General features: G+C 37.6%; 1 protein-coding gene across 1 annotated transcript; it reads right to left on the minus strand.

Moving 5' to 3' along the window:
• Positions 1-1,683: 1,683 nt before the first annotated feature.
• Positions 1,684-21,146, minus strand: LOC138148560 (cytochrome P450 2E1-like). The gene is made up of 9 exons (XM_069071271.1): positions 18,754-21,146; positions 14,676-14,835; positions 12,836-12,985; positions 11,209-11,369; positions 10,104-10,280; positions 8,196-8,337; positions 5,612-5,799; positions 4,386-4,527; positions 1,684-2,459 (listed from the first exon to the last, which is right to left on the minus strand). The coding sequence occupies exons 1-9, from the start codon at positions 18,928-18,930 to the stop codon at positions 2,269-2,271; spliced, it is 1,488 nt and encodes a 495-aa protein (XP_068927372.1). The 5' UTR covers positions 18,931-21,146; the 3' UTR covers positions 1,684-2,268.
• Between the last annotated feature and the right edge of the window lie 33 nt (positions 21,147-21,179).

The following is a 21,179-nucleotide window of genomic DNA, read 5'->3' on the forward strand; positions in this document are numbered from 1 at the left end:
GAAAGTTGAGGTTCCCCACCAGTATTGTTTTAATGTCTGTTTCCTACTATAACTCACTTCTTTAAAATTTTGGATGCTACATCATTTGATACATATGTACTTAGTATTGATATCATTTCATTTTCTATGGTTTCTTTTAGCAAGATGTAATTTCCTTCCTTATTTCTTTTAATTAGATCTATTTTTGCTTTTCCTTTGTCTATCATGATTGCTAACTCTGCTTTTTGAATTTCAATTGAATCATATTAAATTCTACGCTCACCCCTTACCTTTGCTCTGTGAGTGTCTCTGTTTCAAATATATTTCTTGTAAACAACATAGTTCAGCATTCTGGTTTATAATCCCACTCTGCTATCCACTTCCATTTTGTGGGTTACTGCATCACATTCACATTCACAGTTTTGTTTATGAACTGCACATTTCTCTCCATCTTATTTCCTCCCCCCCACTCACTCACTCCCTTCTTCCCTCGCTTACCTCTTCCTCCCCCTCCCTCCCTCTCTCTTCCTCCATCCCTTTCTCTCCTTCTCTCTTTTCACCCTGTGCTACCTCATAAGTGTGTTGCTTTTCACCACTGCCTTCCCCAATCTGCCCTCCCTTCTATCAGCCTGCCTTTTCTTATCCCCCTCACCTTTTGCTTTCCTATAGGGCAAGATAGATTTCTGTTTACACCTGAATGTGTATATTATTCCCTCTAGTCAATTCTGATGAGAGTAAGGAGTGTTGTCTGCCACCCCTCCCCCATCTTTCCCTCCAGAATAAAAGTGCTTCCTTTCAGGCCTCTTTTCTTTGAGATAATTTATCCCACTCTACATCTCCCTTTCTCATTCTTTCAGTACATCCATCTTTCTTAGCCATTAATTTTATCTTTTTAAAATCACCTCATCAGAGTATACTCATGTCCTCTGTCTATATATACTCCTTCAACTGCCCTAATAATGATAAAGTTCTTGAACAGTTTCAAGTTCTTAACCAATACAAGTATCGTCTTCCCGTGTAGAAATGTAAATAGTCTAACCTTACTGAATGCCTTATGTTTTATTTTTCCTGTTTACCTACATCAGTGAGAATATAGTTCCATTGGTATATTGAAGAAGTATTTAGACAGACAGACAGACAGTTAAATAGATAGATAGATTGATTGATTGATTTGATTGACTGACTGAAATTATCTGTGCATATTTCCTTAGAAATTTCCCCTAAGCCATCTCACCACCAAATTGGCCAACATTCACCCCAAGGCTACTTTCTATTAATTCATAAAAGGTCTTTGAATTGTGGGGATGTGAAGTATACCTGCTTCTCCCTGTTTCCCTCTTCCTGTCAGCTTCTCTAATTTCTTAAAATCTTTCTTAAGTCCAACAAATATCTTCCAATCAGGATCAGTTCTGAATTCTGGCATAAGGCTTAAACCCATGAAAGTCTTCATAGCCCACTTAGGTACTTGAGAATGACTAAATCACTGAATGGAATTAAACTCTTTAAATTGTGACCTAGTTGTACCAATCAGCCATAATGTTGTGTTTGTGTATGTGGTTTATTTTTTTTGGGGGGGAGCAGCATTCCAGATTTGTTCATAGAAAAAGTAAATGAATAAATAATAATAAAAGTACTGGGCCTTTATTCCAGGTGAATTTTGTCTTATACAAGGAAAAAGTATTAAACTTTAAATGTTCAGAGAATGTGAGGTAGGGGGCAAAGGAAAAGGGAACAAATATTCAGCCAGTTATCTGGAAACAAAAAAATATGAGTACAGCTCAGAAAGAACAGGATACATAGGGTCCCAGATTTGGTATAATGATCTTTAGGCCTAGTGACCTAGGTGAATGTGGCTTCTTGCTCTGGTACCAATGTTATGACAGTAACACAATCCATTTCAGAAGTGAGATCCCTAAACTCATATGCACAGGTGATTTTACACTTAATATGGAAGAAAATAAAAAAAATTTGTAAAGGGATTGCTAACATCTTAAAGTTTTGGTTGACACCCCTGGTGTCCTAGTCAGAAGCTTGTTAGCTAGGAACCTGGGAGTTTCCAACAAGAAAGATTCTAGATATATGGGTTCCAAAGAAGGGGCAAGAAAAGGTTACTTGTCAAGGAGAGACAAGCTGTGATCACAAGGGCTAGGATTAGAAAGCAGAATACTCTTTTTTTTAAACAGTACTATTCCATCTCAAAGTAGATTGTCTCTATTTACAAGAAGTACAATTCCAATAAGGAAATTCTTGATTCCAGAAAGGTATCAAATGTCCATCACAGTCCCTTCTTTACATCTCTGATCGTGGCAGAAGACTGAGCTTGTAAATTGGTGGGATAGAGCCAAAACCAACAGTAACTGGACTGGTATCAATCTCTTCTGGACGGACAAGAGATTTCAAATTAAAATGCTGTAAAATGATGGTCATGAATAAAAATAATTCCATTCGAGCTAGCCCTTCTCCAACACATACACGCTTTCCTGGAAAAGAGGAAGAGTAACATTAGTCAATGACATGTTCAACTACTCCAACACAGTTAATACAATATAGAAATATCAATTTCCTTCTATTTAGCAAGAATTTATCATTTACGTGACAGGGCAATTGAGGTGCATTTTCAAGGGAGCTAGGAATTTGAAGACATGTTACAAGTGGGAGACAACAGTAAGAAAAAAAATTACCAAAGAAAGATGCAACCACTTGGGGTCATATAATATATGGGATAAATATCTCTGAATACCCTGAAATTTACTGATAGGATATATACAGTATAATATTGGATGTTTATAATGATGACCCTTAGTCATCAAGCAAATGTTAAACCAAATGGATTTCCATCCAATCCAGGAGCCAGGGAAGCATGGCATATATTATAGGGAAGTTTTCAGTAAAATGAGACTTTTTTTTAAGCAGAGGCACTTTAGTTAGCTTTAAGTGTTTGTGGAATTCATTCAACAAAAAATTTATTGATTCACATCATAGATGTTGGTCACATGGAGTGTGGCTGACCCTTTTATTTTATCTCATTTCAGAGGAAAGAACACATAGGAATCATAGTGTAATACTAAAGAAGAGAGAAATACTGCATTTGTCTAATAGTTTTGATACAGAGCTATTCTAAATTTCATTCTAATTCTATTCTAATTTCTAAATTCAATTTTAATATTTCTAAATTCAATTCTAATTCATTCAAATTGATTCATTCAACTCATTATTTCCATAGATATTTATTTACATAATCGTGTCCTGAAATGTATTGAGTGCTGAATTGAGATTCTGAAGTGCTGGGCTAAAGTCCTACATCAGTATGATTTGGTGATGACAGGACCAGAAAAAAATCAAGTCTTAGTTTGTGAAAAAGAGAATGTACAGAATGATGGAGCTGATAGTCCTACAGTCTGCAACTATCGACTTCTGTCCTAGAAGTCATATTTCAGGAAGGATATTGATCAACTGGGAAGAGTTGAGAGGAGACCAACCATGAAGGTGAAGGCACAAAAGAACATGTCATTTAAAGATCATTTAAAGAAAGTGGGGAGAAGAATTAGGAACAATTTGAAAATACAAACTTTCAAATATGGAAAGTTAGCTGGTATTCCAAAAATTATATTGATTGTGTTTATCCTTACAGGGTAGAAGTAGGAGGAGCAGTGGATAGAGTGCTGGGCCTGGAGTCAGGAAAACCTGAGTTCAAATGTGGCCTCAGACACTTACGAGTTGTGTGACCCTGGGCAAGTCTCTTAACCTTTTTGCCTCAATTTATTCATCTGAGCTTGCACAGAAAATGCCAAATCAGTCCAGTACCTTTGCCAAGAAAACCCCAAAAGGGCTTACAAAGAGTCAGACGTGACTGAAACAGCTGAACAACACCAAACAGCATGCACATAGCAGAAAAACAGATTTCAATTCAATTTGTGGCAAACCTTCTTAACAAAGAGAGTAGAAATGTAGAAGGAGATGCCTGGGTATATAGGCAGTGAGCTTCCCATAACTGATGGTCTTTAAGCAATGAGTCACTATGGCACAGTGGAGAGAACACTATATTTGAAGTCAGAGGAGTTGGGTTCAAACCTACCTCTGTTACTACCTTTGTAAACTTGGGCAAGTAGAATCACCTCTCTGCATGTCCATTGTCTTATATGTAAAATGAGGGAGTTGGACCTGAATGTCTCTAATCTCCCTTCTAGCTCCAAAGCTCAGAGCCCCTGATTTTATGAGCTCTGCCTGGGTAGAAGTGGGATGAAAGGAACTTGGGGGGTTCATTTTACCTCTGATGCTAGGGATCTTGCTGAGTTCTGGGATGTTGACAAGTGCTCATACAAACAAACTGAGAGTTTGCAATTGAGAAAACAACTCTGGGGGCTCAATTAATTATTGGAGAAGGATGGAAAATGAACTTTACTTACCTGCAGAAAAAGGTTTGAAATAGTCACTGTACCTAAATTTTCCATTTTCATTAAGAAAGTGTCCTGGGTCAAACTGTTCTGGATTAGGGAATTCTTCACTGTCTGACAAGACAGATTTCAGTGTTGGATATACTGTTGTGCCCTAAAGTAAATAAACACCACACAAATGAGCCAATATGCCAAATGAGTTGCTTGAAATTGATTACTCTTAGTCACACAGGGTTATTCTAAATCTCAGGAAATTCATTCATTCAACTCATTATTTCCAAAGATCTTTATTTTACATGAGGCAGTGTTCTAGAGTGTATTGAGTGTTGGATTTGGTTTCTGAAGCCCTGGGCTAGGCCTAAATATTTCACATGAGACATATTATTATGGGAAAATTCCTTGCCCATACTTTTGTTCAGTTTTCTCACCTCTAAAATTGGGGTAATTGTACCGATAACTGTAGTTATGCCAGGAACTCAAAAGAACATCTACCTCAAAGGATTATTCTAATAAGAATGTTTTCTAACTTGGAAAATACTATAAAAGTGTGAACAAGCCTCTCATAGCTTGATTGAAATTTTAAGCACCTGTGTTATATGCTGGCCAATTAGGGGTTAAAAAAGTGAACAAGGAATAGTCACAATTCTAGAGAGAATTTACAGTATTGCAGTGGCAATCAAATAACTGTGGTCCATACGATAGCTTCCAAAGAGACGAAAGAACTGCTTTGGGGAAGAGAGAGGATGGCAGAGTTGACTTTTTTAAACTGTCAGAAGAGCAATTGTAAAGCTGATAAAACAGATAAGTGACATAGAAAGGGTGGGGACCAGGCATAGGTAAGCATAATAGTTCCTAACTTGGAGAAATGTCATAGGGTTTCGATCTTAAAACCAGTATTGTTTTCAAGTTATTATAGCAAATAGCAATCTAGAATATAAATCTCAGGAGGCCATACCTAATATACATGTGAGAAAACTGAGTGGAAGCCCAGTGAAGGCAGTGACTTGGTCAAGGTCATGTAGGTAGTAAGCAGAAAAGCTAAGACTGGATTCTAGTCTCCTGATTCTCAATCAATTGATAAGAAACATTCACAAAGAGGAACTTGACCAGCCTTCTGAAACTGGAATATTACTTTTCATTCAATTTACAATTTCATTTCAATTTGGTCAATGAGACAGACAAGTCTTATTTAGCACATGGGTGCATGTGGGAATGGAGGAAATGTGGATTCTTCTGACCTTGGGGATGGAATATCCTCTGAATTGGATGTCTTGATTCATTACATGGGGCAGGTTGGAAGGGACAAGATTAATGAATCTCTGGATCTCGTGCACCACAGCTTCCATGTAAGGCATGTTTACTTTGTCCTTCATGGAAGGCAGTCGTTCTGGTCCAATCACTCGATCAATTTCTTCATGAAGTTTTTCTGTCAAGATATATATAGCGATTAATACTCCTAGGGGCATGGCCCTAGTTGCAGCCTTATGAAAACTATTCATACATTCTAAGAGGTATGAAGGAGAGTGACATAGAAGGGCATTGGGACTTTGTTATTATTAAGTTTTTTCTGTCATGTCCCTCTTCATGACCTTTTTTGGGGTTTTCTTGGCAAAGATACTGGAGTGATTTGCTATTTCCTTCTCCAGTTCATTTTACAGATAAGAAAACTGAGGCAAACAGGGTGTAGTGACCTGCCCAGGGTAACACAGTTAGTAAGTGTCTGAGGCCAGATTTTAACTCATGAAGATGAGTCTTCTGACTCCAGGCCCAACACTATCCACTGAATCAAGTAGCTGCTCTCTTTGGTATTTTAGTAGTACTTTTCGGTAAACTCTTAGGGAGTAAGGACTGATAGTTCCTATGATGAATTCATGTTTCAGTAAAAGAAAAAAAAGCATGAAGATCTAGTGCAACAGGGGGACAAGAATACCCAGAGTTGTTGTCTCACCTCATAGTGCCTCCAGGACCTGAATTGTCATGAGGGAACAGTATTAGAGGGTCCCAGATGACACATGTCTACATATTTCAGGGTAGGGAATGGAGAGGGATTGAAGTTCCTATTTTATCAGGTGTTTAAGGTTGGATATGAGTATGGTGGCACCAAACACTTCGTTTATACCCAAATAACTCAAACAAATTAACAAAACAAAAATACAGGCTGCTGACAGAGACATTGAGGTCCCCAGGACTTTTTGATGCTAAAACTGTGATTCATCTATTGATATATCTGACCAATCTGGACAGGTCATTTGATTGAACTTTCTCTGTCCTTTTGGCTCTGTCTCTGTCTCTCACTTTATCTACCTCCCACTTGGTCTCTCTGTCTCCATTTCTTGTTTCTCTTTGACTGTCCCTCTGTCTCCATTTTGGGCTCTCATTCTTTCCATCCCTTACCTGAAATAAATTGGCTAGAATACAGTGCACCAGAGACATTGGTCCATTCAACAAATGCCTCTATCTCCAAAACTCAGTTGTCAAGGCTGGAGGTCCAGACACTTCCAGAATTCATAGATTTAGAGCTAACAGAGACCTTGAAGGTCTCTCATGTTCAAACCGCTCTTGCTGCAGGTGATTAAACTGAGTCTCAGGAAGGTGAGTAACTTGTCTAGCATTACAAAAAGCAACAGAGTCCAAATTGAAATCTATGTCATGTGACTCCCAGACCATTGACCTTTTGATATGGCTTAGATTCAACCACACACAGTGTGGTTAGAAAGAGGGACCTTGTTCAGAGTCACTGATTCAGATTGAACTCAATGCTTGCCAATTGAAATTATTTACCTTTCATCCACTCAGGTCTTCAAGTTCCTAAACACTTTGCTAGTATTCAACACTAATAAGAAGATTCATTGGACCCTTTTAGTTTCTATCAAAGCCTAGTCTTTCCCTCCTTTAACACAGTGAAGACAATGTGGTACAATGGGAAACACCACTAGAAGTTCCCATCTGGCTCAAGAGTTACACTCTACAATACCGCTACTATGGATCTATCCCAAAGAGATCATAAAACAGGAAAAAGGACCCCCATATACACAAGTATTTATAGCAGCTCTTTCTGTGGTGGTCAAGCATTGGAAATTGAGGGGATGTTTATCAGCTGGGGAATGGCTGAACAAGGAGGAGTATATGAATGTAATGGAATACTATTGCTCCGTAAGAAATGGTAAGCAGGCAGACTTCAGAAAGATCTGGAAAGGCTTGCACGAACTGATGTTGAGTGATGAAATAGAAGCAGAACATTGTGCACAGTAACAGCAACATTATGTGATGACCAACTTTGTCAGACTTAGATCTTCTGAGCAATGCAATGATCTAAGTCAATTCAAAAAGACTCACAATGGAAAATGCTCTTCATATGCAGAGAAAGAACTATTGAGTCTGAATGGAGATTGAAGCATACTATTTTATCTTTTCTTGTTCTTTTATCTTTTTCTTTCTCATGATTTTTCCCTTTTGTTCTCATTCTTCTTCCACATGACTAATGTAGAACTATGTTTAGTATGATCATACATGTATAGCCTATATCAGATTGCATGCCATCTTGGGGAGGGAGAAGGAAAATTTTAAAACTCAAAATCTTATAAAAGTGAGTGTTGAAAACTGAAAATAAGTAATTGATTCTTTAAAGTTATGCTCCAGTGATCTAAGTGAAAGTCCTTCTAGAGTAATGAGCTAGGCATTAGAAAAGTTCAGAATCTTCCCTAAAGTGACACATCTTATTAGAGACAGAACGAAAGCTAGCACCCAGATGGCCTGCCTATGACTAACCCGGCTCTGCTTTCTCCCAGACCCCATTGTTCACTTGTTCCTACCTCCTCTTACCTTCCACTTCTGGGTATTTTAGAAGGAGCAAGAGTCCGTATCGCAGAGTGGTGCTGGTTGTCTCTGTTCCAGCAAAAAGTAAATCTGCCACAGTGACTGTTACATTTTCTAGGTCAAATCCATTTTTATGATTCTTTTTATCCTGAGAAGTATTTGACATAGACATGTGAGCAATGAATTAGTAAACAGAGAAATGCCTTCCCACAGGCTCAGTGATATCTGTCCCATTCTCCCCTTCAACCTGAGTGGTGCCCTAAGAAAATGAATACAGAGCTGGATTCAAATCCCACCTTTAGCTCTTGCTGACTATGTGAATGTATGGTTCTCAGCCTTATTTCCTCATTTGTAAAATTAGACTCTGAGGTCTCTTCCTACTCTAGATGTATTTTATAGCTAGTATTTGCATAGCACTTTTAGGTAGGCAAAGTATTGTATATATTTTCTCATTAGATCCTTTCAATAGGTGTGTTAAGAAGCTACTATTATTATCCCCATTTTACAGATGAGAAAACCAAGACTGAGAAAGGTTAAGTGACTAGCCCAATATTACATAGCTAGTAAGTATCTGAGAATAAATTTCAGCTCAGATCTTCCCGACGCCAAGGCCAACTCTCTTATCTACCATAACACCCAGTTATCTATGATATGAAAAGTCTTCTAAACATAACCATGAGCAAAGAACTTCTGGCTACACCTTGAAGCCAAGTTGTCTGCTACAATAATCTAATCGCAGTGTCTCCACAATAGAACTTGCATGAAAAGTGGTTAACTATTGAGTCTTTGGTGAGTTTGACCTCACTGGGCAGTGGGGTGGCATCTACAGACTCTCCCATTCCCTGACCCTGACTATAGGATGTTTACTGCTTTGACCTTTGGCTGTCTCTCAAGCCACACAGCAACCATGTCATAAATATCAAGAACAATGGAGGAATCACCCAATATTATTTGCTGGCAGTTGCAAGAACTTTAAATATGGGAGTATGTTTCCAGACTTGAAAGGGACATATAGGAGACAAGTCTGGATGAATATGTTTCCTCTTTTTGTGGCTTTGGCACAGAAGCTGGAGAAGCTTGAGTTAGGCCTAATATAAAGGGCTCCTGACTCTACTTTTGGTGATTTGTCCCTTGTACCAAAAAGGTCCTTTCAGGTCTATGATTCTAAGATATATCATCTCTGGAAAGACAGATTTATTGGAATGAATAATTTTATTCTATTGGGTACTTAAAGCTACCTAATCATTTTATTTCTTTAAATCTTCCTTATAGTAATCTATTACTGTCATTTTCCATATCTTTTAAGATTATGCTATCTTTTATATTATTCTTTATTATAATATTATATTTAAATGTAAACATTTACTTGAACTCATTTCTGTCTTCCCAGTTTTTTGTGCCTAGATCGAGTTGAATTGTAAAGATTACTTCTTGGTAATCATTAAGGACTAATCATTAAGGACTTTTAGTAGCAAAAGTTTTAAAGGTTTATTTTAAATTGCTGCAGACTAGGCTTAGACACCAGCAATTGGGAAATTCTGCTCAAAGCCTGACCCAGAGAAAAATGACCAAAACCAGACTGAGATTCTGAACAGAGCACATCTTACTGTCCTTTGATGCAATAGGCTAAATAAGAAATGGAGCTTGAGTTGAAAAGCTTCAGTTCTCACTATGCTATTCAGGTTGCAGAAACTCGAAGGTCCTATCTACATAAACAAAGAGAAGCAATATCTGCTGAATGTCAACAGTGTAGCAACCAATTCTGGAGAGATTAGTCTTATAATGATTTTTTAAAGCCTATGTTTTGTTTTGATTTTGCTGCATAACTTTTCAACCTGCTTTATTAGAGTTCTCTAGACCTAATTATGCTACAAATATAACAGAATCAAATGACAAAATGACTGTATGTCATACCTTCTCCATTTGGACAAGTAAACAGTCAGTGAAATCTTGAGGGTTGTTGGGATCCAATACTTCTTGATGCTCTTTGATTCTTTCAAACACATACTGTTTTGCTTCAGATACATTTTTCAAAATAGTCCAGTGACTTCCAGGTAGGTAACGTACGAAAGATGCGATATTATTGTAAATCTAAAAAAAAGGGACTAATATTAATAATAGCTAAAACATATAATGCTTACCATGTGCCAGGCATTTTATGCTAAGGATTTTTATAACTATTATCTCATTTGATGTTCACAATAACCTTGGGAGGTATGTACTATTATTATCCCCATTTTACAGATGAGGAAATGGAGACAAATAGATGTTTAAGTGTTTGCACAGGGTCATTCAGTAGGGGTCTCAGGTTGGATATGAATTCAGATCTTCCTGAACTTGGGCCTACGGGATTACTCACTGCAACGCTCAAATGTGCCACCACATTTTGTTTGCTGGGTGCAAAACAAAATTGTTTACTGGGCTGATTGTTCGCTGTATGGCTCAATTTAATATCCCTCCTTCTGTGTCTCTACATCTCTGCCTCTCTGTATCTTTGTCTCTATCTCTGTTTATTTGTTTCTCTATGTGTCTGTCTCTTTCTCTATCTCTCTCTCTGTCTCTCTCTCAAGCTGGAAATGCTTTTGGTGTTGGAAATTCCCACACAGCGAGTTCCTCCTTACAGATAAAATAACAGATTTTTCATGTAGTCATCTAAAATTAAAGAATCTTCAATTTAGAAGAGACTTCAAGGTTATTCTAGTACAAATCCTTTCTGAAGTGGGATTCTCCACAATAGCATTGAGGACAGGTGATATCCTTCCCCCACTTGATCTATTAAGATGAGTAATTCATTAAATATCAAGTCAATCCTTTCCACTTTGGGATAGCTTTTTTTTAGAGGCAGTTTTTCTTTATAGAAATCTGACATCTGCTTTTTCTATATTTTCTACCTACTGAGCCTTATTTCTTTTTTTGTATTTGTTGTCTCTCTATGTTTACCTCAGTGTCCCTGAACAACCGAAACACTAATCTAGCAATGAAAGTTCTCTTTCCCATGAAAGAGAAAAAATAACCTCACCTGAAGCCAGGGTGTGCTTAGCAGGTAGAAATTTTCATTGTATATATGTAACAGCTTTTGACATGTCTTGTCTGAATAGTCAATGCGGCTGTGAAAAAGGATGTCATGAATGACATTTAAGGGACCACCACCAAGGACGAAGGTTGGATCAAAGGGCTGGGCTGAAAAGAAAGAGAAAGTAGCAAAAGGATGGGAGATTTAAAAGACAACATTCCTATTAGATGCATGTGATTGTGTGTACAGGCATGTGCCAAACTCCCCTCTCCATACAATGTTTCACTCTCTTCCTCATTGCCCCGCCTTATTAAGGTCACATAGGTAGTAGGCTTCCAAAACAAGATATGAGCCCAATCCCTCGGAATCCAGAGTTAGTTCTGTTTTCATTATCCCATGCTGTCCATGAATTATTAATTTCTGTTTTAATGATGTTTTCTGGTTTACAGATGTCTTTCACATGCTTTCTCTCATTTGATCTGTACAACTACCTTATGAAACAGATCCAGTGGGCATTGGAAATATTAGCTCTATTTGATAGAAGAGGAAGCTGAAGGACAAAGGGATTAAGTGACTTGTCCCAGTCCACCTGAAATCTACATACAGGACTAAACATATGCCAGAATTAAATTATCCTATGCATAGCATGGGTTATTAATGTAGTAACTGAAGATGATTTACTCTTCCTTTAAAAGTTCATTTAGTAGGGGCGGCCAGGTGGCTGCAGTGAGTAAGAGCGTCAGCCCTGGCGTTGGGAGACCTGGCATCGGTTCCAGCCTCAGATACTCGGCACCCACACAAAAATAACTGGCCATATAACCTTGAGCAAGTTACTTAACCGTGATTGCTTAGGGAAAAAAAAAGTTCATTTAGTCAGGAATGAACCTCTCTTTAGTCAAAAAATTATTGGCCAGTTTTCTACATTGGGAAAGGAACTTAAAACAACAAGTACATTATTTCCTCCCTCCCTAAAACAGAAGAGTTGCAATTTCAACCATTATCCGAGTGTCTATGATTTATTTAAAGAGATTTTGAAAAGTCCCAAGCTCTAGAATCATAAACTCTATGATTCACAAGGGACTTTGGAGCTCTGTACCTCCTTCCTATGAAACGTGGGATAGATCTCTCTGAGCCTCAGTTTCCTCAACTATAAAATAAAAGGATTAAACTCTATGACGTCTCTGTTTCCTCCCAATTCTTTTTATATAATCCCTTGGTCATCTACTTCACCCCATTCCTGACACTGGAATAATTTTTCAGAATATAGAAGACATATAGTTTTCCTGCTTCAACTAAAACCTTCAAGAGATGAAATGGTCAGGTTTAAAAAAAATTATTGAGCTAAGATCTCTGTCACTATCACTGTGTCTCTTTGTCTATCTCTCTCTATAGCTATTATTCAGATTCTATTATAATTTATGGTCTGATTTTCCCCCAGTTCAATAATAAATCACATAGCACCTTGTACTTCTAAGCCCTTATCACATTCTCACTAATATCATTCCTTGTGCTCCTGCCTCATCTCCCTCACAAGAATAAGCTCACTGAGGGCAAGGACCACTATTTGTTATTATCTTCCCCTAGGGCCTCAATATATAGTGAATATTTAATAAATGTTTGCTCAAACACATACAATTTGTCTTCCTGAGTGCCTCAAGCAGGTACTGAGATTCCCTCTGAATTCTTTCTTCATTGCTCTGCTTCCCCATTCCATAATCCCTGAGGACCATGAGGGAGAATCGACGTGTGTCTTTCCATGTCTCTGAGTTGTTGAAAATAATTCCTAGGGAAGAAATATCAGCATATGTGTATTACACAGGGATATTAAGTATTATTTCATAGAATCAATTTAAGGAAAATAAGATATAAGAAAAGGTAAGGGTTTATGGGAAGGAGGATACAGTCCTATTTTCCAGGGGCTTACATTCTCTTCAGGGATAAAACATGCAAATATATAAATACATTTGAAATCTACATCAAGTATGTAAAGTAAATAGATATCTTAGTTGGGAGGGAACACTACTAGCTTAGGGTGAGGTATTAGAAAAGGCCTGGTATAGCATTTGACTACCAAGCTGAGCCTTGAGGTTAGGGGAACATTCCATTCATGGAAACTGACCTGTGCCAAGTGAGGGAACTGAGGGGATTCAGCCACCAAGTGGTAGCAGTAACTGAGTGAACCACACTGACTCCATCTTGTAACTCAGTTCTGGAGAGAGCTCATTTTCCTTTCTATTCAATTATGGGTCTAGTCCAATTTCTGTCTTGGAAGGAAACTTTATTCAGTCTTGGGAATTGGGAGGAAACTTTATTGTATTGTTTGAACCTAGCCCTTCATGGCTGGGAAGACCCTTAACTAAGGACTTAGCATATGCTGACCAGTAACCCAGTTAAATTTGAAGATGGATGCAAGGAGTTTTCTCACGATTATACATCTCAAGCAACTCTTATGTCTCACATGAAAACTGACCCCACAATGATCAATCACTTATTTTTTCTGTGTTCCTTTGATTATCATAGACATCTGTGAGGAGTTGAACACCTCGTTTTGTCTTGATTTCTTCACTCTCCCTCTCCCAACTTGGAAAGTCCCTAATTAGAAATTCTTCCAATTAGAAATCAGATTACTTAATGTACCTTGGTTAACTTTTAAAAAATATATTGATCTTATTTGATTAATCGGTTTTAATGTATAAAAATCTCCACTCCCACCCCCTGTATTCAGACTCTAATGCCAAAGCTGAGGGAGACTGCTGGTCTTGATTTGTTGGGTAACTGGCATGTATTGCTTAATAAATTGATAGGCTCAGAAACTTTAACCTTTGTTTCCTCAGTCATTTCATCTTTCTCTTCAAAAGACACATACGTAGACAATGTAAGATTGTGTTTGGGAAATAGCAGGTAGGTCAATTCAGGTAGAATGCAGGATTTGTGGGGACAGTGATATAAAATCAGGCCAAAATGATAAGTTGGTACTATATCATAATGGCATTTATGTGCCAAGCCTCAGAGTTATTTTTTTTCCTAGAAGCAAGAAGGAGCTGCTCTCAATCATTAAATTACTTTAAAAAAATGCATAGTGAAAAGAACAGCCAATTTGGAGTCAAGGAACCATGTTCATATCCTGACTCTTGTGACTCATGTATGTTACATCACCTTTTGACTTCAGATTTCTCATCTATGGGGTGAAAGGATTATAGGAGGTCCCTCCTTCCAATCTCTAAATCTGCATTCATATGAAAATTGGATTTGGATTGCCCGGTGAATTCACATTCAAATCCTAGCTTTACCATTTCCTGCCTGTGTGATCTTGGACAAGTCCCTTAATCTCATGGTCTTAATTTTTTTTCACTGTAAAATGAAAGAGTTGAATCTCTAAAGTGTTTCCAATTTCAACATTAAATGATCTAAGAATATATCTTCTCCTTAACACATATTTAGAAATCTTAAGTTTTAAAGACCTAGAGACCTACCAGAACCCTGATGGGCCTCAAAGACAGGTATATCTGCTCTCCCTACAAACTCATTTTTAAGATCAAGTAGAGCTTCTTTCACAACTTTGTATCCATGTAACACCACAATACGCCTTGGACCAAGATATATTGTGAACACAGGGCCATATTCTTTAGCGAGCTGTAAAAGATCACACACAGAGAGACACATACAAACAAAACCCAAGGTCATTCAACATTTGATAATGAAGGTGCTTTATTGTTGTTGTCTTACTTTCAGGATTATCTTCTATTGCCAGTCATTTTAAAACCAAGTTGACTGGCAAACCTCATAATGGGCATCTAGGACTATGCATGGTGGTGATTTTTATTATAGCATAGTGCTTGGTCTAAGGTTTGTCTGTATATTTCCCAATAGTTGGATGCAGAATTAAAAATCCAGATGAATTTTAGGTAGCAGTGTTCATGGAGGAGTAGGGAGATATGCTGAAATTGGTTGGGGACAGGGTGCTTTTTAAAATCACTTTTCTTCAAAGAATTGAAAGACCTTTAGGAGTTAGTTCTGCCCATCACTAGAAATGTAAGGTGTGGATGAAAGGGCTGTCAGATAGGAGAAAGGTTCATGGCAGAAAGGGCAGGGGAGGAGGTAGGATTTATATATAAATGACTATGATGTAGAAACAAAAGTCATAAGTAACACTATAAAAGAGTCAGTTAAAAAAAGATTCAGTAAAGATACAAAATTTGGATATGGTTAGAAAGTCCAGAACCAGGACCTTGGATACTGACATTAATATGAAATTGTCCTATATAGATAAATAACACCAGATTTTATTGTGATAGGAAAGGGAATTAGATACTGGAAGGCTACAGCTGTTTTAACTCCACATTCCCAGACCTATCCAGTCTAAAGAAATGTCCTATCCCTGGGTCCCCTTCCCTCCAATACTTATCCTTATCAATCTTGAGTACTTGTTCATGATAAAGTTGTCAACAATAGATGCTAATAAATTATTATATCACTCCTGCATGGAATACAAATTTGTTTGAAACAAAATTTAAAAGTAAGGGATTGAGAAGAGGCTAGAGATTATTTTGGGTGAGGATGGCCATTGACAAAACTGGCCACTGCCAAGCTTTGCCTCCTCATAGGTCAGGCCCAGCCCCAGTGACCCAATATATTCTCTTGTTACTAAGAATTAAGTCATTTCATTCCCTCTATTTTCTAATTAGTGTCTTGCTGCTCTGTCTTTCTGTGGCTCATTTTTAAAGTCATGCAATATAGACAGAAAGGGATTAAAGTCAGGCAATATAGACAGAAAGGGATTAAAGTCATGCAATATAGAAAGCAAAGGAACTCTCAGTGTGATGTGGAAAGAGAACCACTCGATTTGAAATCAGAAAGATCTGAACTCAATCTGTTTCTGTTTATTACTATCTAAAATATCAAGAGGGAAGGGAAGGGAAGACAATCAAGATTAAATAAATTAGCTCTTTCACATTTCTTAACCTATTCCCTACATTTTAAGAAATTGCAAATTCTCTTCCCCTACTCTCCCCCCCCAAAAAAAACAATTGCAGTAAATATAAAAGTCTTATTACTCAACAAAATATAGACTACTCAGGTGGAATTGCTAACCAGGACAGAGTCTTCTACTCTCTGAAATCAGGGGGTAGACAAGATAATATCTAGTTCTCTTTCTGTTCAACCATTTTATTGAGTCCAACATGAAATTGATTTTATCACCCAAATAGATTGTGAGCAGAATAATAGAATAATTCAAATTGATCAAAAATTTATTTTTTGTAAATTGACTGAAATCAGCTATGGTGATTGGTTAAGATCAGGACTGTTCTTATGGATGGTACAAGTGTTACTGAAATCACTCTCCTATCTCTAAAATTTTCCTCCACTGGTCAGCAATGATGATGGAGGTCCTACTTTTATTAATTTCTTCCTTTAGGTATAGGGCCCTGCATTTTTCCTATTCTTTAGGTGCAAAGGAAAACTTTAAGGTCCATAATTTTGATCTTACCAGTTAAACTCAAAAACAGCTGTGGAGAGAACAGCCCCCACCTCCACCTAGCATTATTTACATCCTTCTCCCACTCCATCTAGCCATTTTTTAGAGAAAAGAAAAACATTGCTTAGAAAGTTATTCATTTAAAAACTTTCCCCTCCAGCAGTAAGGACTCTTTAAACAGCTGTTATTATAAATGAAAAAGAAAATATACAAGGAAATTTCAATTAAATCCTTTCCTAAAGATTCTAAATGATTTAGAGAATTAGCACCTATACAACTAAGGACAGCAGCAGGTAATGCATATTTATCAATTTACTGTTACCTCACCCAGGCAGAAACTTTAATTTTATCATTTTTCTCTACTAATCTGACACTTGTATGTTCTTCTTGAGCAAGGTTATCTGGATATTTTGTATTTCCATCTTATGATCTGGGTCAACAACTTGTGTCGTAGATAGAGTGCCAGGTGGGAAGGCAGGAAGAGTCATATCCCCGAATTCAAATCTAGCCTCAGACACTTCTTAACCATGTGACACTAGGCAAGTCACTTAACCCTGTTTGCCTCAGTTTCTTATCTGTAAAATGAGCTGGAGAAGGAAATGGCAAAAGCCTCTCCAGTGTCTTTTCCAAGAAAACCCCAAATGGGGTCACAAAGGATCAGACTTGACTGAACAACAACACACACCATCTCAGCCTACCACCAACTCCAAGTTTTCATAATATCCCTTTCTGGGGGGGGGGACGATGGGGAGAAAAAATGGGAAAAGAGGGAAGAGAGCATAAGAAGGAGAAAGAAATGTGGAGAAAGGGGGAGGGAGAAAGAGGGAGAGAGAAAATTATTTAGAAGTGATTCATTTCTAGCATCCTCTTAGATTGCCTTGATAACCCAGGAATGTTGGTAGGGCAAAGATCATGATCCCTACTTATATAGGAGAGAAAATGGAGGCTCAAAGAGTGACTTGCCCAAGATCATGGAAATTTAAGAGGTCAGACCAAAACTCAAACCCAGGTTTTAGGTTTTGGTAGACAATGCTTCTTCTACCATGATATGTATGCTTTACATCTTAGAAGAATGTAGCACTTTCCCAAGCTAGGTTAGTCATTAGTATAATGCTCATCTAGAGCTATTTAAAAAAAATTCCCTACTTAAATATGCAGCAGTGGACCTGGTATCAATAAACCTGGTTTCAAGTCCTGCCTCAGACATGTACTGGCTATATCCTCGTGGACATTCCATTCAATGCCTCCATCCCTCAATTTCCTCATCTGTAAAGTGAAAGTTACAACATCTATATTTCCTGCCTCAAAGGCTTGTTTGAAGAAAGTAGTACATAGTTGTGAGCTATTATTAATGGTGATAAAAATTCTTTTCATCTTTAGATACCTGACTGTCTGGATACAAAATGTCAAGCAACAGATCAATGCAAGGGAAGGAGTCAAATGAAAATAGTTCATGCTCAAATCTAAGTGATATTGTAGAATGATTCTAGCTTTGATTTTGAGTTCATCCATAGTCTGTATACCAGGAGGTAATATCACTAAAAACCCAGAAGAATCTGTTGTTTTCACCTGAAGATATTTGACCAGTTCAACCAAAAGTTTGACTCTGAGTTTTTTGGTAATATCCTTGCACTAAAAAAGAAGAGATAAGTCGTGAATAATATCAGTCCAATCATCTGTTTAATACTAATAAGAAAATCCTTTGCCTTTCCCCCATCACTTAAATTGGCTAAATGCTTTTTACTTTAATCCACTGGTTTTAGGATCAAATAGATACAACAAAACCAATATCTAATTTTCATGTGTTTGATAAGCATTTATGGAATCTGACAGTTATCAGAGGCTTAAGAAGTCATCCAGGTCAACTCATACTTGAATATAAATCCCTTCCATGATGTAATTAACGAACTATCTTTTGCTTAAAGAAATCCACCGCTGAGGAAATACATTACCTCCAGAAGAAGACAACTGCACATTTTGACAGTTCTGCTATTCTTTTCTGCTAATTAATAAAAGAAGCATATGTTTTAGCCTTGATTATGCAATTTAAAAAAGAAGAAAACAGCTTTCCATACCTTGTCAAAAGATTTAGGGATATTTTTAATATCCAGGTCAAACAAGTTTCCAATGAATGGAAGAGGAAAGGGGCCTGGAGGAAGTTTCCAACTGTTGTAAATCTGCTTCCATACTGAGACAAAGAGTAGGAAAACAAACCAAATTAGCAAGGCAAGACTAATACCAAAAACAGCCATTGGAGCTTTGGTGTTCTTCCTGCGAAGTCAAGATGCAGGACAGCAGCAAGGAACCATTTTTATGAAGCATCCTGCAAACACAATCTGACTAGTTGAACAATAACTAGTCTCCTCAAAGTCATTAGCTATCAGTTTGTCTTGGCTAACATTTCAAAGTTTGACTGCTCGTGTTTTGAGTGCCCTAATCTAATTATCAAGAAAAATATTGAGACTAAACATTAGCATTCTGGAATCTGCAAACATTCTGGCTTGATTTCGTGTGGCATCAATTTCAACAAAAGGAGTATAAACAAGCTTTCCCAATATATATGTCAGAAATCTGAGTGAATCCAGGGGATTAAACAGAAAGAGAATTGATTCTTCCAATAGTATCCAAGCCAGGGAGTAAAAGCTTGGGTAATGTGTTCTTGTTTTGGAACATGGCAAGGAGTCAGAAGTTCAATGATGATAGAACTCATGCTCTAGGATCCACCAAAGCACTTGATACTTTAGCAATTGCTTGGTAATGGAATTACATGGTGACATGGAAAGCCATCAGCTAGCAGCTGAAAAATTCTTCATTCAAACTTTCTATATCCCACAAAAATGATAATATATATACTGACTACAATTAGTAACATTTCAACTTATCAATCACTGGAAATATTGTCATTGCCAATTAGTACATTAACATTTTCATGTTCCCCCACCCTCCATTAGCTTCCATACAAACAAAGGGCCTTGGCACAAAGGAATCAATCCTTCCCTCCCTCCCTCCCTTTTTCTTAGTGTCTCAGAAGAGGTAATACTTTTCCTTCTGGTTCTCTCTTTCTAGAAATGTTTATGTGTCTATATCACTATATATTGTTTTTTTGCTTTTTGGAGGGGGGAAGGTGGGGCAGTTGTGGTTAAGTGCCTTGCCCAAGGTCACACGGTTAGTTTTTGTGTTGTGTCTCAGTCTGGATTTGCACTGAGGTCCTCCTGTCTACAGGGTCAGTGCTCTATTCACTGTGCCACTAGCCTCCCCTCACTATAGATTTTTAAAGATATTTTTTAGTTATAGAAGTAAATTTTGTTACTTCTACATACTTATAGTGAGACAGAAATATCTATGGGGCACCTAGGTAGTGTAATGGGTAGGTGCCAGGCCTGAAATAAGGAAGACTCATCTTTCTGATTTCAAATCTGGTCTCAGACACTTACTATGTGACTCCAGGCAAGTAGATTAGTCTGTTTGCTTCAGTTTCCTCATCTGTAGAATGAACTGGAGAAGAAAATGGAAAACTACTCCAGCATCTTTACTATGAAAATCCTAAATAGGGTCATGAAAAGTTGGACACAAAAGAAAACTGACTGAACAACACAAAGAAATATCCATGAAAACCTATGTATTCAGATGTTTTAGTGAAATATTGCCCACTTCCCTTCTTAGAAAAAATTCCCATTTATTTTGAATGCTATTAAGCCAGCTTCATGACTCAAAGATTTCAGAATGCCTTCTTTGGGAGAAGCCCTCAGTTCATTCTTAAAGCAGTAGTGGTGCCATCATTCTCTCTGTGCACATTGGGGCTACATATTAAATAGGCTTTTTCGTCAGAGTCACCTAGTCAAATCAGTCAGCAGTTCATTAATAAACATTTATTAAATGCCTACTATGTGCCAGGGGAGATATATGGTCCTAAGGCTGGGGTTCAAGCACCCCATGACATGGATATGAAAAAAAGATGATTGAAACCAAGCTGGACATGGTCTATTCTCCCAGAATCTACTAAGAGCAGAGACCAAATCCAGTGAAATCAAAATCACCCAATGTTGGAGGAGACTGAGGTAGCTTTGAATTCCAACCTGGGAGGAGGCAAAAGTAATCAAAGTAATATAAGAAAAAAACTAAACTATGAAAGACTTCAGTGAGAAGAAAACTCAATAAAAACCCAGAGGACGAGCAGATACAGCAACACAGAGCATCGTCAAACTGGAAAGATGAGCACTATCTGTTCAAAGACAAAATACTAAGTCCAAGAGTCTTATGAATAACAGTGACCTCCAAACCACTACACCTGCTTCCAACCCAACCCTTTCAGACACTGAGGGGAAAAATCATTGGAGATAAGGGGCCCATCTTCTTCATTGCCACACACAATGACTGCTAACCAATTGCTACCAATAGGCAGATGGGCACAGGAACTCTAAGAATGGTAACATTCCAGAGACCTCTAGTCATTCTTTCAGTCTGACCCTCAAGCCAAAAAAAGAAAACAAAACAAAATCCA

This window comes from Petaurus breviceps, unplaced genomic scaffold (genome assembly GCF_028583685.1).
Source record: "Petaurus breviceps papuanus isolate PSGF00001 unplaced genomic scaffold, PetGlider_PUasm1.0 90825, whole genome shotgun sequence".
Lineage (NCBI taxonomy): Eukaryota > Metazoa > Chordata > Mammalia > Diprotodontia > Petauridae > Petaurus > Petaurus breviceps.